The 17,662-nt window shown below is 38.6% G+C and overlaps 1 protein-coding gene across 1 annotated transcript in view; it reads right to left on the reverse strand.

Annotated features, from left to right (window-relative positions):
- TESK2 (testis associated actin remodelling kinase 2) overlaps positions 1–17,662 on the reverse strand; it is a 110,847-nt gene that overhangs the window by 86,746 nt on the left and 6,439 nt on the right. Inside the window, exon 2 of the mRNA XM_075003535.1 lies at positions 13,139–13,448. Within this exon, the coding sequence (XP_074859636.1) occupies positions 13,139–13,360 (222 nt within the window). The 5' untranslated portion in view covers positions 13,361–13,448. The remainder of the gene's footprint in view (positions 1–13,138; positions 13,449–17,662) is intronic.

The raw sequence follows: 17,662 nt of genomic DNA on the forward strand, positions 1-17,662 counted from the left end.
CCCCGCCACTCATGGGAGCAGGAAGCCAGACACAGTCAGGACCAGGGGACCCAAAGGTGGCAGGGCACCTCCTCCATCCACTCCCAAATCATGCAAAATTTGACTTGTGTGGTTGCCCAGGAATGCAACCTATGTGTAAGTCGGGGTCTACTGTACCTCTGAAACAGAAATGTTTTAGGAGACAAAAGTACACACTTGACAGCACATTTTGGTCACCATAGACTCCCTCTAGTATCACAATAGGCTGGTTATTAGGAACTAAACCAAAAGCCAAGTTTGACAGCTTGAACGTTATTTCGTGTGGTTGGTTCTGCAAAGCAAGGAGTTTACAGTTACTGTGATATATTCCACACGAGGTCAAATAAATTTTACTTGACATTTCTCTTGCAAACCAAAATAAATTTTACAACTAATGAAAAAGCAGTACAATTTCTATTATTATTTTGTAAATCCATACATTACATGCTTTAAGAAAAACCTTAATGTGAAGCCCCTCCCTCTTCCACACCTTGAGCAGAGATGCAGGGAGCAGTTTTCAGAAGTCTTTATTCTATTTAGATTTATGTAAAAGTCCTTCACATGCCAGTCATCTCATGGATTTATGCAGGATGCCCAAATTACTAATGTATTGTGCATCCTTGCCTCTAAATTTTAAACTGCCTTTGAAGATTGCCTACTCCAGTTACACTAAGTCAGGCTGTTAACTCAAAGGATGTTCCTCAGTGCAACTGGCAAATTAATCTTCCTAGCTTAGACCTAGTGATAGTGGTTATAAGGACATGTCAGAAAATAATAAGAACTTTTCGATTGCAGTGGATAAACAGAAAATGCAGATGTGGGTTTGAGGTTTCCTGTCTGATCTAGCTGATTTAGCAGATATCAGCTAACTGTACTGCACTGCTCTCTTTCTATTTTTACCCATTATTAGAAACGTTCCCTTGCAGGTTAGTACTTTGCTTGAAAGGAAACCTAAAGAAGTTGCACCTGCATTCAAAGTGAAACAGAATTTGCCCTGTTGTTGTTCTGAATGACCAGTCTGGCAAACATTTTGACACAATCACCAACACTTCCACCAATAGGACAAAGCAAGGACAGGTCACCAAATAGAAAATATGCAGCGTTCTTTCAGATAGCATCCTAGCATTCAGATGTGACTTCATTAATTGTCTGCAGATTTAAGGCTTCCACAAAGCCAAGTGCATGCATATATTCTACTTCTTCATAATATACAAACGTGACTCTGCTCAATAACTACAAACAGGAAAAGAAAAAAATGTCTGAAATATGAGCATAGACAAGGGTTTTCAATGTTTGCCTTATCTTGCAGTTTTATTTCTATGCATAACAACGCATTTGAGGCTTTAGCTGAGGGGATTTTAACAAATCTTTACCGCTAACATGTAGAAAACTGCTCATTTGCACCATTAGTTCCATTCATGATGAATTATGAGAATCAGTTCCCCTAGATTAGTGACTGAAATCAATACTTTTCTACAAGGGACTCTTCCCTCAACATCTCAGCCACTGCTTCATCCCTGTTTCAGAATTGTAGCAGCTAGAAACCAGCTATAAAGGAGAGAGAAAGAATAGTAGACAATATAATTATGAAAATTGATTAGGAAGCTCTTTATGCCTTAATGCCCTCCTTAAAAAGGTTTTATTTTACTTTGGGAAGAAGGTGGGAAACAAGAAAGTATGAGAGATACATGATCTGCTGCATTTACAATGACCATGGAAGGTGGAAAGAAAGCATATTTTATCATCAAGTCTGTACAAACAAAAACACAAAGACAAAACTGAAAAGAGCTATTCTAGCTAGTGGTCAACACAAAGACCAGTTTTCTGAGAAAGTAAATGTAATAACCTCTAATGTACTAAAAAAGAGAAGAAAAAAAACTGTCCACTTAGTATGCTGCAAGTCCAAAAACCAAAAATATGAACTTACATAAGCAGTATGACTCAAGCTGTGGTTACAAGTAGTTAGCATCCGGAAACCTCATATCCCAGGCTAAAATGCTCAAAACCAGCATTTTTCCAGCCTTCACCTATAAAAATGAAACTTATCCATAAGTACTCTTCCTATGTAATGATTGTGCATGAGTATTATCACTACCTTCAAGAACACAAACATGGCTACAAATGCAGAGACAGAAGGGGGTGGAGGGCAGATGGTAAAGATTGGTAACACACATTCGACCATGCATCTCAGTATTATACACTGGACCAAATTCATCTTATAATCTAATTTAAACTCAGTTACAACTGCACTGGTTATAGATTTGTCCCAGTAAACTTACGTTGTTACAAAAACTAATTTGTTTTCAAATCCTGTAATGATCCAAACATAAGATTTTATTTTTCAGGTTTTAAAAACTTTAAATAATATAAAAATCATAACATGATACATTTACTCTGAACTCCCAGAATCTCTACCTTTTTGGTAGTAATTTTTTTAAAGCATTTAAACTAATTCAGTGGAGCTTAAAGGTGCTGGCTTGATCACACTGGAGAGCGAAGTCCTATTCATGCAGAGAACAAGTGCAGCACAGGCAGCGGGAGTTAGAGCTTTATCACCCAGCCAGTATGACCAACTCCAGCGATGAGTGCAGTCCAGTCTCCATGTAAATTCCACCTTTCGCCTTGCTGATGAGACTGTCAACAACGTGCAAACTTTGATTATTTATACTTAAAACATGCTAAAGGTTCAAATAGTTGATTGATTGTTTACTTACCTACCAGTATGCAAGGTTCATTAAGGATTCCAGATTTAAAGCATGATCCCTGAAATGTTCCTAGTCAATGGTTTCCAAACTTTTGCCCCATTGGGTTCCTCTTCAAATAGATCAGGGCTAGACATCCTTTCATTCCTCTCACCTAGGTCTTCCTATTATACATATCCCTAATTCACTTGTTACTTTTGCTGCTTCTCTTTCCCATCAATTTTCTCTCCCCTTTGTCCTTTTTGGTTTATTTGTGTTTATTTCTCTATCCTTCCCCACCATCCCACATATTTTATTCCCTACAATTCTATTAACCCGTTCTGCCCAGTATTTGTTCACAGTTCTGCTCACTTGGTGGCTCCTCCTTTATTTCCCACCAGGAAAACACAAAGGTAACTTCACTGCTTTCGGAAGGGGGCAACAGCTGGGGACATCCACTGGCCTCTTACACAGCTGATCTGAGCATCTCAAGAAAAAAGCTTGGGCTTGCAGGCAGTTTGATGTTTGAGCTGCTTCCAGGGCTAGCTACTTGTGTTTGGCTCAAACTGGCTCCCACTGCGCAGTCTTTTATACAGCATGGCCCTTCAAAATTGGGTTTAGAATAAGTTAGCAGGGCATCAAAGAAGAAGGAAAGAGGAGTTAGAATGGACATAACTTTGCAATGAGTTCTATGAATAGGAGACCCCATGGCTGGCTGGCTGGCTGTCTAGCACCTTAAATGAGCATTAAATTCAATCAATGGCTTGAGGCTTTTGATAGATTAGCATTGAAGGGTTTTTTTTACCATATGTTTTAAAAACAGATATACATTACAGCAAAATGTAAGACACCTGAGAAATGAGCAATGTGTAGTACTTATGCTATGCATTTATAAGAAAGAAAGATGAAATAAATAAATAAAGACACCAAGCGCATGAGTAGCTATTAAACCCAGAACCTCTTGTACCAAAGATACAGGTGTCTACCACCAGATCTACAGCAAATTTTCACTTGGGTTAAGGCTTTATATCACAGAGCAGCTGAAGCCCCCTAAAAATGGGAGGACCACTCCTCATCTGTGGCCCTACCAAAGCTCCCACTCCCATGCCACCTCTTTCCTGAAAGATCGCATCCCCCACTTACTCCTCTTTGTCCCTCCTCCGACTGCTTATCCTTACAGCTGTTAATATTGTTCATTACCTTCATCAATGGTTTAGATAATGGCATGCCATAGAGAGTGTACACATACACTTTGTGGAATAGTAACAGAGAGTAAGCCATGCTAGTCTATACACTATCAAAACAAAAAGCAGTCAAGTAGCACTTTAAAGACTAGCAAAATAGTTTATTAGGTGAGCTTTCATGGGACAGACCCACTTCTTCAGACCATAGTTCTGGTCTGGATATGGTCTGAAGAAGTGGGTCTGTCCCATGAAAGCTCACCTAATAAACTATTTTGCTAGTCTTTAAAATACACTTTGTGGATGATACCAAGCTGGAATATGTTGTCGGTACTTCTGAGAAGAGGATTAAATTTGAAAATGATCTGGACAAAAATGGAGAAATGATCTGAAGTAAATACAATGAAATTCAATAAAGACAAATGCAAAATACTTCACTTAGGAAGGAAGGATCATTTGAACCTGCACAAAATGGAAGATAACTGCCTAGGACTCCAGTGTTCAATATCCACCACACGTGGCGAACAGGACATCACAGCATGCCAATTCTGGCTCTGAAGCCACATGCAGCTCTTAGAGCCCTTAAATGCAGCTCCTTCTAAGCCACACTCAGCAAGTGCTATTCGCCTGCTCCGCAAATGCACCTCACCGCTTGGTGGGAGATGCTCATGGCAGCAGTGGCAGTGGCTCCGACCACTCTGGCCTCTCTGGCAGCCCCAACAGCTCCAGCCTCACCAGCTCCGGTGAGTTGCCAGCATTGATCTAAAACAGGGGGACTGGGGAAGCCTGGCTCTGGGGGAGGGGAGGGTATTTATTTTGTGCAGAAGGCTGTGGCAAATATGGAAGGATGACCACCACAAGCGTGGTGATCTTTGAATTCCTGATGGACACTACTGGCCTACGAAGTACTACTGCAAAAAGGGATCTGGAGATCATAGCCGATCACAAGCAAAAATATGAGTCAACAATGTAACACCCTTGCAAAAAAAAAAAAAAAAAAAACAAAAAACCTAGCGTGCTGGGATGAATTGGTACAGTGTTGTAAGTAAAATACAGGTAGTATTTCTCTTCTGGGTTGATTAGGCATCAGCTGGCATATTGTGACCAGTTCTAGGCTCCACATTTCATGAAAGATGGGGACAAACTGGAGAAAGTCCAAAGAAGAACAATGAAAAAATACATTCAAAATTGGCTTTGTTTAATCTGGAAAAGAGAAGACTGAGTGAGGAGCATGATAATACAGTCAAATATATGAAAGGCTGCTACAAGGAGAAGACAGGTAAATTGTTCCTGTTAACCTCCGGGGATAGGACAATCAACAAAGGTCTTAAATTGCAGCAAGTGAAGTTTAAGTTGACCTTTAGAAAAAAACCTTCCTGTCAGGACAGTTAAGGCCTGGAATAAACTGCCAAGAGAGACTGGAATCTTCATCACTGGACATTTTTCAGAGCAGGCTAGACAAACACCTATCAAGGATGGTCTAAAATAGATAATCCTTTATCTTGTCACGAGACCAGGTGACTGGAGTAGATGACTTCACAAAGGCCCTTCCAGTCCTTTGTTTCCATGAAAGTGGCTATGGAGACCTTTGTCTATTCAGTCAGAATTCCCTCACCCAAATTCTTCAGTCCAGAGATACAGGATCATTACCACAGTTCATTCTTACAGCTGTATTCCCTGGAAAGCAGTTTGATATATGTTCCCATCATAGCATTGGTAAACAAACCAGGGATTTTAACAAAACAAAACAGCAGTAATGTAGCACTTTAAAGACTGACAAAATGATTTATTTGGTGATGAGCTTTCGTGGGACAGACCCACTTCATCATTAGAATACAGACTAACACAGCTAGCTCTCTGTTACTAAAGCAGGGATTTGTAAATTTGCGCTCTTGACTGGCCCACACTGAAGTTAGCATGCTTCTCATCTACAGGTCCAAGGCTTCATTCCCAGTTAATGAGCAGAGCAATTACGGACACCTATGTATGTCCATGTCTGTTACCAGGCACATACATAACACTTTTAGATACAGCCACTTTCAAACTTTAATTAGAACAAAGAGCCAGAAACAATCCTTCATTAGTTTTATGCAGTGTTGTATATTAAATTCTCACACTAATGCTAAAACACTTCTGATTTAGAGCTAAGTGCCACATAAATCAACAAGTCTGAGATCAGTGAGGATAATACATTAGCATTTCACTAGTTTTCAAACATTTAAGGCAAATGTAATTATCCAGCATATGCCATATATACACAATATGATAACATCCTCCTTTGTTCTGTTCTAACAAGTGAATTGGTTTGCACACACTATAATCTTTTAACATTTCTTTTGCTTCTATTAGCATGTGAGTGAACTAGGTGTCTGCCCTGGTTTGAGCTGACAACATGCCAGGGAGCATTACACACTGAATATTGGGAACTCTTTTAAGCTTAGGTGTTAGGATCAAAATGAGAGGCTTCTAACGTCCCAAGTTCGGCCACACCAATAATCATGGCATCTGAGAGTGTTCCTGCACCAGATCATATGGCCACTTTACTTACAAATAAGAGAACATTATGAAGTCATGAGATCATGGAATGAAAAAATGAATCTCATTTGTCCTTTGCTTTTACTCAAAGAATGTACAAACACAGTTATTCATGGATTTAGCAAGAGGAGCAAGAATGTGCCTAGCCGTACATACAAAAATAAAGCATTAACAAAATAATGTCACTTTCCTTTTAGTTCCACATATAGAAGAACTGTCAAAGACTGACAAACTTTCCAATCTGAAGTATAAGGAAGTCAAGTAGCCAGCCAGCACTGTGTTTATCTAGTATGTATTAACTTGGACGTAGAGGAAGGCCTTGTGAATGCTCTTCATTTTTAAAGTGAAATTAGGATTTGAAAAGGACCTAAACCAGCACTGTGAATTTCAGCTTCTGACAGCACAGACTCAAAGGAAAGTGGCCTACTACACTCAATGGCCATGTTTACATTACAGTGATCTTTGAAAAGAGCATGTCCACATACAATTAAAAAAAAAAAAAACACACACACACACACACACACAGCTCAAAAGAGTAACCTGCCCTTTCGAAAGAAAGTATCCACATAGCCCCCACTCTTTTGAAAGAATGGGACAGGGACTGAAAAATCCAGCACCATGATGACCACTCTTTTGAACAAAGGGCCCCTGGAGCATCTAAACACTCTGTTTTTCCAAAAGAATTTTTCAAAAAAGGCACTCTTCCTCATTTGGTAGAGGAAGAGGGCCTCCAGAAGAAGTGCCGTGTTCTGTCAAAAGGAATTCAAAAGAGAGCATTTTGTGTGTGGATGCTTCACTTGATGATTTTTCAGAAGAGGGCTTGATTTTCTGAAAGGACTTGTGTAGACACAGCCAATGTGTGCTAAAATGTTTAAAGTTAAGAATGGTGGTACTGTCCTGATTTAAGCAGAAAAGAAACAAACAAACAAAATCTTCCCTTCCAAACACTCCACTAAAAATAAACTCTTAATCATTTGGTTCCCCCCACCCATTAACACTGAAATTTGTGCTCTTTGAGATCAGTGTCTTCCTCAGTCTTAAACAACTAGAAATCCAGTGTTATGTTAAAAAGACTAACAATTTCATTATGGCATAAGCTTTCCTGAGCTGCAACTCACTTTATCAGGTGCATGAAGCAAAAGAAAAAGAAACACTCCGATGTAACACCCAACTCTCTATCCCTAGTATGTTTCTTTCTTTTTTTTTTTTTCATCTAACCTAGTGAGTTACAATTCATGAAAGCTTATGCCATAATAAAATTGTTAGTCTTTAAGGTGCCACTGATTAACAGATGAACATGGCTATCTCTGAAACGATTCCTCAGTCTTGAGAGATCATCACAGCCACATTCTGGAAAAATCTTTTGCTAAAAGTGTCTTTTAAATTATTGATTAGTTTGATTGTATTTCCTTCTCCATCAGTTCATTCATTCCCAGGAAAGTGACTGAAAATGTTCAAATTCTTGACTGAGAGACAAACAGTGTTAACAAAAAGAAGGAGAAATTGAACTGCTAAGCATATGAATTGTATACTTCTATACAAAAAAAAAGTTATATTTTAAAAATTCTTTGTCATTTTAAGATGTCCACCACAATAAATAAAGGGAAAAAACTAATCAGTTACCCCAAAATAGGTAAACCAGTTCTGTTCTAAGCCACTTCCCATCTATGGCCCAAAGATCACGAAAATACCACAGTTAAGGGAACAGAAACCCAACTACACAGGAGTATCTGTCACCACATCTTAAGACTGATCATCCAACAAAAAGAAAGGGCACTCCAAGAAAGCCCTCCCACCATTCACAAACGACCAGCAGCGACAGTTGAAGGATCAGGGCCTTACCTAGCACTCTAAATGTACAATATAATGTTAGTTTACATGATGGACTTTCCTTCCTATCATGACTCTTATCCAGGGCCTCAGGAAAAATTGTAATACACCTGGAAATGACACATTTCTAGACCAATTTTAAAAGATATAAATACCAAACTGACTTGGAATATAGTGAAATCTTCAGCAGATTACTCAAGAGCAACATTTTAAGCTAAATATATAGGATTCAACTGATAAAAAGATTTAAAGCATAGGAATTGAATTAATGCCAGTCAGTCAATCTAACGTTATGGAAAATAGGCCTTGTCACACAAACCTGATCTCATTCTTTGAACAGATTATAAAATTTTATTGATAAACATAACTGTGTAGATATTATGTAGGATTTTTGTAAGAGGTTCAACTGCCAGCATTTAATTATTTCACTGAAGAAAACAAGCAAGAAAACCCACATACTGTGCTTACGCAACAATACCAATCCACCTCCCATTGTTTTCTGTTGTTCCTTCCTAGCCACCAAAACTTCCAGAACCCTTAGTTACAGGTTCCAGGAGGCAGTTTGCGTTGTTAATACACAAATCTTTAGCTCATTGGAAATTCATGGACAGAATGAATTAAATAAAATCAATAGCACAAGGAATTCTGGACTGATTTTATTACTCATATTTTGGTCAGTAAAATTACCATTTTTAAAATCCAAAGGCAGCTGAAGAATTTCCAGTCTTGTATAGAACTCACAAGCCTTACCACAGAGTTTAGGTACAGCTTGCTGCAGGAGTACACAGGGCCTGTATAAAGCTAATGGCTCCAGAGGCTTTTTGCAGAAGGAGTTCTGAACAGAAAAATTAATCTTTCACTTCAGTCTTACTGTATTATATCAATGAACAGTGTGTTTCACAATGTAGTATTTAGTTTCAGTGTCTGATGAACATCTCCCCCGCATTTGTTATAGCTCTGTCAGTACCTGGTCTTACAGTACATGTGTTTCCTAGCAGAAGACAAAGTTTTTGTTTTATTAAAAGATTTTTTTCATGCCTTGCCCATTTGGAAAACAAGTCTGTATATTCTGCACAGGCCTACGAATTCTAAACCAGAAGCTAATCAGCCAGCTACTGCTAAGTGTTCTGACTATTGCAGTAGGACAGCTCAGAAGAATACTGAGCACTAACTCCATGCTTAAGAATGCTAGAATTGCTACACTGCTGTCTAATATGGAAGATTAATATGCCATACTGTGTAAACCTCAGACTGCACCCATAGGATTTAAGTAACTTGTCACTGTTGCTACGTTAAAAAAGACTTTTAAAAAGCTCCACTAGGAATTTTATCTGCAGTTATTATAGGAAGTGTGTAAAACAGAATTCTCTAAAACATTTTTAGATTTGCCTTGGCATTCAACCATTAATAGAAAACCCAAAAACAACATGTGTTGTATTTGCTGGCAGCTGATTTTCTCTCATGATTAGGTGTCATACATTAAAGTTCTTTCTTTTGAACTAGTATTTATTACAATTCCCAATCTAATTGCAAGTAATTGAATCCATTGCAAAGGATTGTACCTGTAAAAGAGTTTATTCAGATAATCACAGCAATTGGACAAATAAAATTAAATTTACTATGTTGCAACAAGTTAGCCTTTTAAAGTATCCTTGGTTGCTTCAGAGATACAAAGACTACTAATCCGATGTTAGACATATATTTCAGAACGGTGTCACCAAAGCTCTTATTTCATATAATTTCATTAAACTAAAAAGTTACATTTTCTACCCAGTCACAAAGTTTCTTCCAAGTAGTCTAGAACTAGCTTAGATTTTTTTTGCCCTTCACCTTCCAGCATAGAGGCTATAGACCACAATGAACTTGTAGTCTAGTGAACTATGAAGTTGCCTACATATTGTCAGAATATCTGTGAACTAGAATTAAACCACACACGTGGCAATGCTGACATCATAGAAGTCCACAAACTCATACAAATGAGCACTAAAATAGCATCACAGGATAGCATCTTAAAATGCTTTCCATCCCTTTTGCAGCCAAACCATGTCCTGCTGATAGATGGAGAGGTTGGGAAATGCTAACCGGACTCCACCATTTGGATATCCCCTGTTTCCTGCAGATGAGCTGCTGTAATTTCTGGAGGAACAGATTCTAGAGATATTTCATTTTAAATCTACAGCATCACTACAGGTCAAATTCATGACTGGTGTATCACACACATTCAATAACTTGATTTAATACCTTTGAAAGGACTAAATGTCAAGCAGACTGTTCAAAACCAAGCTCAGGTAGGAGCCATTATTTGCCTTCACTAAGCTATATATAAAAGCAAAGATCTTCTGAGTGACCTGTCATGGTAACATCTTCTCATTTGGAAAACTAAAGCAGCAGATCATCTGGCATATGTCCTGGTAATACAGCTTTCCTTTGTTCACAGTTTGCTCCTAACTGTGCACACTGAATCCTTCACCCACTTTTGTTTCCTGACATTCTTCTATGCCTCCTCCTCTACCTGAAACACCTGCCTTTTCCTCATGAAACTTTTCCTATTAAACCCACAAGTATGGTTAGCAGAACGAGCAAGTTCATCTAAAAAGCCTGTTTGCAGAGCACATAGAAGGCCAGCCTGCCTGAGGTTACAGTAGTGCCTAGAAATACAAAGAAAAGCATCCTCCTGTGTGCTGTCAGAGAATTTATGTTCTTTTCTCTAGTTAAGGGGAGGCTACTCTAAGCAATGCTGTGCCTTAAAGCAGATAACTACACACGGAGCAATGAATATTTCTATGCAAAGCACTTATCCACAAAACTAGTGGTTTTTACCACTTTAAAATACACAGTACAAAAGATTACCAAAAATGTATTGTCACTAATATAACATCTGGAAATGCCAGATCTCATGTCTCAGCTATGTAAATACAATCTGGAGTATGATTTTATTCAAAGCCATAAAACCGGGAAAGGAAGCCAATAACCTCTGCAACACAGTAGAGTCTACAGGTCAATGCATTTATCTATTCCCCTTTACATAAGAACATAAGAACATAAGAACGGCCATACTGGGTCAGACCAAAGGTCCATCAAGCCCAGCATCCCATCTGCCGACGGTGGCCAATGCCAGGTGCCCCAGAGAAGGAGAACAGAAGACAAGTGATTTATCTCCTGCCATCCATCTCCTGCCCTTGTTATGAAGGCTAGGGCACCATACTTTATCCCTGGCTAATAGCCATTTATGGACCTGACCTGCAAAAATTTATCAAGCTCTTTTTTAAACCCTAAGAGAGTCCTGGCCTTCACAGCCTCCTCGGGCAAGGAGTTCCACAGGTTGACTGTGCGCTGTGTGAAGAAAAATTTCCTTTTATTAGTTTTGAACCTACTACCCATCAATTTCATTTGGTGTCCCCTAGTTCTTGTATTATGGGAAAAGGTAAATAATTTTTCTATATTCACTTTCTCCACACCATTCATGATTTTATATACCTCTATCATATCGCCCCTCAATCGCCTCTTTTCCAAACTGAAAAGTCCCAGTCTCTCTAGCCTCTCCCCATATGGGACCCTTTCCAAGCCCCTAATCATCTTAGTCGCCCTTTTCTGAACCTTTTCTAATGCCAATATATCTTTTTTGAGGTGAGGAGACCACATCTGCACGCAGTACTCGAGATGTGGGCATACCATAGTTTTATATAGGGGAAGTATGATATCTTTTGTCTTATTATCGATCCCTTTTTTAATAATTCCTAACATCCTATTTGCCTTACTAACTGCCGCTGCACACTGCGTGGATGTCTTCAGAGAACTATCCACTATAACTCCAAGATCCCTTTCCTGATCTGTCGTAGCTAAATTTGACCCCATCATGTAGTACGTGTAATTTGGGTTATTTTTTCCAACATGCATTACCTTACACTTACCCACATTAAATTTCATTTGCCATTTTGCTGCCCAATCACTCAGTTTGCTGAGATCTTTTTGTAGTTCTTCACAATCCCTTTTGCTTTTGACTGTCCTGAACAACTTGGTGTCATCTGCAAACTTTAGCAAAGTTAAGAGCTATAAAAATATTTTGTTTGGCCTAACACTGAACAAAAATCAAAATGGCAGTTAACCTTATTAGAAGATCCAGAACTGCGGGAACACTGCTTACACAATAAACCTGGGATTGCACAATCCTGTCTTTGCTTTACAGTTCACAGTATCCACTGACTTTCCAAACACTAAGAAGCAGCAGATCACTTCCACAACCCCAGATGTGCTCATAGAATATGAGATTCATTTTTATTGAAAAGCTGAATCAGAAGAAGCAAGCAGGGAACGAAGGGAAGAGACAGAAACAGAAAAAAAAAAAAAAAAAAAGACAGCAGGTACAACTGTGTTGTACAGTAAACTTACAGCATATTGTTTCAGATTCAACAATTATATGCTAAAATTAAGGTGTCTGCTTCTCCTGTAGGAAGCAAGGATCAGCAACCTTTGTTAAAAAAAAAAAAAAAAAAATAATTCAAGCCTGTAGGCCCAATTACCAAGCCAAATGGGAAACATCCAGAGCCCAAGTTACCCAGAGTACAATGTAAAACATATATATTTAATGTGTGTATGTATCTAATAAAACATAGATGAGAAACAAAAGCTAATCCAAAAATTTTCCACTGTTTTTGCCAACCTCCCCTGCAAGTTTCCTAAAATATGACACACCATATTGTGAGGAGTTGGGGCAAACATATATGCGACTCGTCAAGAGTACCACCACACACTCCCCATAGGCAATGCACATCCAAGGACTTCAGATGACTAGCAAACTAGGAGAAGTTCTCATTCAGAGACTCAGACACACAGTCTTTACAATGATGCATCATCAATTTGAAAGAAGACAAATCACTAAGATTAGCCACCCACCTTGAACACCTCAGAGAAGAAACCAGAGCCTATTTTCTCACAGGTGAAGTCATCAAGACGTGTTAGTCTGGAAAAGGCACTTATCAGGGCTCTGTATGAAGAGGTGCAAACTCTCCCCACCTGGGACACAGCCCCATCACCTCCGCCACCTCCATCAAAGTCTTCAATGCGCTCCAAGCGTGGTGGAAATCCTGCTATTGAATTCCGCTTACTTCGATCCATTTTGGAAAATTAATGGTTCCTTATGAAAAAGGAAGGATGTCTCATATCTTAGGTGCATAAGTAGTTTTTCTTCTGCTTTGGTTGGATGCTAAAAAAACAGAAAGAAAGTTACATAAACTTTGTTAACCATTACTAACAGGGATATGTACAAAAGGGAGTCCAACCAGTCATTCACACCTCTTCAGCATCACGAATAAAATTCTAATTAGGAAAAACAATCAGATCCTAGTAAGCACACAAAAGGGAACTGGCAATGAGATTGACTGGACTGTCTTAAATGTCTTTTTCTAACTTTAGATTCCAGAAATATCATATATTTCTGGCCATAAAATTAAAGAGACAAATACTTAAGGTATTGGGGCCCAAACACAGTAAGAAAAATCCTTCTATGCCTTTTTTTTTTGGTTAATGTATTTTATTTAACTATATTTCACTAAGATTTTTAATACTAGTTTTACAGACCCAACGAGGAAACTAAAAGCTTTATGCTTCACCCTACTGCAGTAACAATTAAGGAATAATTCCCTAACTCTGCTGTCAGCACAATAAAACCAATCTTAACTAGGACTTTACTGAGGGTCCCTGGCCCCAAAAGCAGCATAACATCAAAATCGCATTTAGGACAATCTTCAGTAGCTGTCCGGAACAGCAGCACCCTGCATCCTTTATTCAGGTTTCCATCTACTACAATTTCAGGGCCAGCTCCTCCTCTTGTGTAAGTTAATCACAGTTACACTGAAGTCAGACCCATGAAAGGTGAAGATTTTGCCTCAATTCTACTTTAATATCAATGATGTTACCAAACACAGTGCGTGGCTTGGGCTTCCTTTTAATTTATTTATTTAAAGCTACACTAGTTTCTATTCAATTCAAAATACAGAAAATACACTATGTTTCTCAAGTTAAAGAAAAAACCACCAGTAAGGGAATGGTTTTTGTTTAAAGTACACAATGAAATACTCAGGATAACTCTGGAGTCTATCAAACCAAACTTGCACTGGTAAACTTGACAGGTGGCCGTCTTCTTTTTTTTTAAAAAAATAAAACACTACAGGCACACTAGATTGTTCATCTTTTCATATTTAAAAGTCTCATTTACAACAATTCAATGTGTCCTTAGAGAATCAGAGCTCATCACAGAGTGAATAGATTTTTAATGGTGAAGAGAAGGAAAAAGGTGAGCCTGAAGTAGAAAAAAAAAAAAAAAACACAAAAACAAAAACAATGAAATGCATTGTAAAATGGACAAGTGCAGTCAGCAATGAAGCAAGGAACAGATGAGGCACTTATACTTCTATTTACACAGCTGTAGGGACCCCAAACCTACAACAATTACAGAAGCCAATTTAAAAAAAATAGGCTACTGAATTTTAAAGAGCATTTCAAAAAAACAAGCTAACCAGCTGTCCCTTGGACACATAGCAATACTGTTTATTAGCATTTTGTATTCAATGCATCTCTTATTTCATAAATATGTTACTTTTCTGCTAAAATGCCAAGAAAACAGATGGTACCCCCTTTTCTGCACAACGGTAATATTTACTTTGCAATTATGAATAATGTATAGGTTATTCTCTCAAGGAAATAAAGCAGTTACAGAATAAGAAAATATACTGCATCAGTCAAGCATCCTACCACTTATTTTACTAAATCCTTAAAAATTAGGGATAAAGTATTAACAATATTGGCTAAAGACTGCTTGATCTTCACAATGCAGAATATGGTGGTGTTCCTGTAGGACTCAAACACTTTCCCAAGCTGAATTTACCATGCAAAATTCCCATAGCATATAGAAGTTGACTAGAATGGGCCACTGTGCTTGCTGAATACGATGGTATGATTGTTGCTCACTGATATGCAGAAGGTCAAGACTGAGGGTCTGTCTACACTTAACGGGAGCTGTAGCACTGTAAAAACTAAATTTTCTTAAAATCTAATTAAGTAGGTCTTAACCATGAAAGCTTATTATCTAATAAATAAAATTGTTAGTCTTTAAGGTATTCGTTTTTTGTGATGCTCCAGACCGACACGGCTACCCCACTGAGACTATTTAAGAGGAGATGGACACTCCAGAGACCAACATGAAGTCCTGTGGCACCTGATAGACTAACAGATATTTTGGACCATAAGCTTTCGTGGGCAAAGACCCGCTTCATCAGCTGCATGAAGTGAAGCGGGTCTTTGCCCACGAAAGCTTATGGTCCAAAATATCTGTTAGTCTATCAGGTGCCACAGGACTTCTTGTTGGTCTGGAAGATACAGACTAACACGGCTCCCTCTCTGATACTCCAGAGATCAATTGCCTGTGAAATGAGTTAGCAGGTCTAACAAGTGTTAGGTTTAGTGAATACTTGTTGCTCTCCCCTCTACTCCAGTACTCTACAGGTTCACAAGGAGTAAGAGAAGTTGACAGGACAGTTTCTCCCACAGATCTCCTGCTGTGATGACACTGAAGAAATTAGGCTTAAGGTACATCAACTTCAGTCATATTATCCACATAGCTGGAGTTGCATATCAAGTTGACTTTCTACCAAAGTGCAGACCTGCCCTCAGTTTCTACTCCTATTCTTGCTCTAAGAACTATAAGGGCCAGAGAGGGCTACAGAAGTAGCAGCATAGGCATAACGCCTCTGGTATCATTGTAAGTAATAAAGAACAGCATCAATGCCTCCAAAAATTATCCCCTCTTCAGACATAAGGAGGATGCCCCAACATTATTGCTGAGACACGTTTAAAACAAATAATTCTTAGTGCTCCAACTAGTACCTGAACTAATATTTTGTTGATCATTCAGAGAAGCACTGGAAAGGAGTTCAAGAAGAGTGAACAAAATGCAAAGAGGAACCAGAGAAACCACTCATCTGTACTTCCTGTTCAGCCACAGTCCATGTTTGGAGAAGGACTAGTTAAAACCACAGTAGTGAAAGGCACAAAGTCTGAGTATAACTTATGTATGCTGCAGTAGCACCTATGATGTGCTAGCTGCTTTTCTCAGAGGATTGTCACAGTTCATACCCCAAAGGGTTACAATCTTTAGCCCTGCTCCTGCAGCGGACTCTACATGAAGCAAGCCCCTGAACTCACACAAGGTATATACTGCATTCACTATAAATTAGACACCTATGTTTAGTCCATACCATCTGACTTGAGCTAAAGAGCAACTGTGGTGTAGATGCTGAGCCCAGGATCTGGGGTCCTTACACAATCTGAGCAGCAGCCAGAGCCCAAATGCTGATACCAATTAAACAGCCCCTTAGCCCACGTCAGCTGGTATGGGCATCTAACTATACTACAGACATACACACAGAGCCCCTCAGTCTTCAGTCACGCACCACATGGGCAAAGAGGTCCATTAAATGGAGTTCCTCACAGGCTCAGAGTCACAGTTTGTTACTAGGAGAAACTATTTTGTATTGTATAAAATAATATAGGAGAGTATTTTGTCCTCTATGCCAGCAATCACCAAGCAATACAAATGTTATTCATCATAAGCAACCAGGTACCATTTAAAAAACACCACACACTAAAAATGTGATGAAAATCCAACTGGGGGGGCGGGGAGGGGGAAAAAAAAAAAAAATCAACTTTCCCTATTAGTTTGATCTTTTAAAAAATAATTGCACATGCACCATCCTTTGTTATTGAAATCATATGCTGAACTTTGAGGTCTATAAAAGTTCCACACTGAAAAATTAAAACCTTAACGGGTTTTACTGTTTGGATTCTCAAATAACCCACTTCTTCAGCTAGAACAGCTAAAGCTAGTCTGATTTCCAGTTACACAATGCAAAAAATATCCATGGAAATTGCTAAGGTAGGGACTGCATTAGCCTTATTTTCTCACTGCAGCAGCAGAAAGAGAAAAATTTCATATAGGAAGCATTCCAAACAGACTTATTGTCATTTTGGCCAATTACACTAATGATCACATTCTCAATTAAATCATCCAGGTTTAACTGTCAAGTAAGTCTGAGGTACTTTAATTAAACCATAGCAAATTAAAGCTCACTGAACAGAATCTAAAACAATCCCATAGCAAACCCTGAGCATTTTTAATACTGAAGCTCAGCTTGGAAAACTGTTCAACTGTGTTCAATATCCTATTACAAACTCTGAATATTCTAGATTTTTTTTTCTGATTAACTGCCGACTTTCAAACATTAGACTTTGATATTCTTATACATTTGGTGAGGGCAGAAATACCCAAGCAAGTCAGTGTATTTTAGGTACAGAAATATTTACAATATCTGTCTTCCAACCTGCTTCCTTGATTTACCAAATCATCTCTTGTTTTGCTAACAA

This window comes from Carettochelys insculpta, chromosome 9, assembly GCF_033958435.1.
Source record: "Carettochelys insculpta isolate YL-2023 chromosome 9, ASM3395843v1, whole genome shotgun sequence".
NCBI classification, from domain to species: Eukaryota; Metazoa; Chordata; order Testudines; family Carettochelyidae; genus Carettochelys; species Carettochelys insculpta.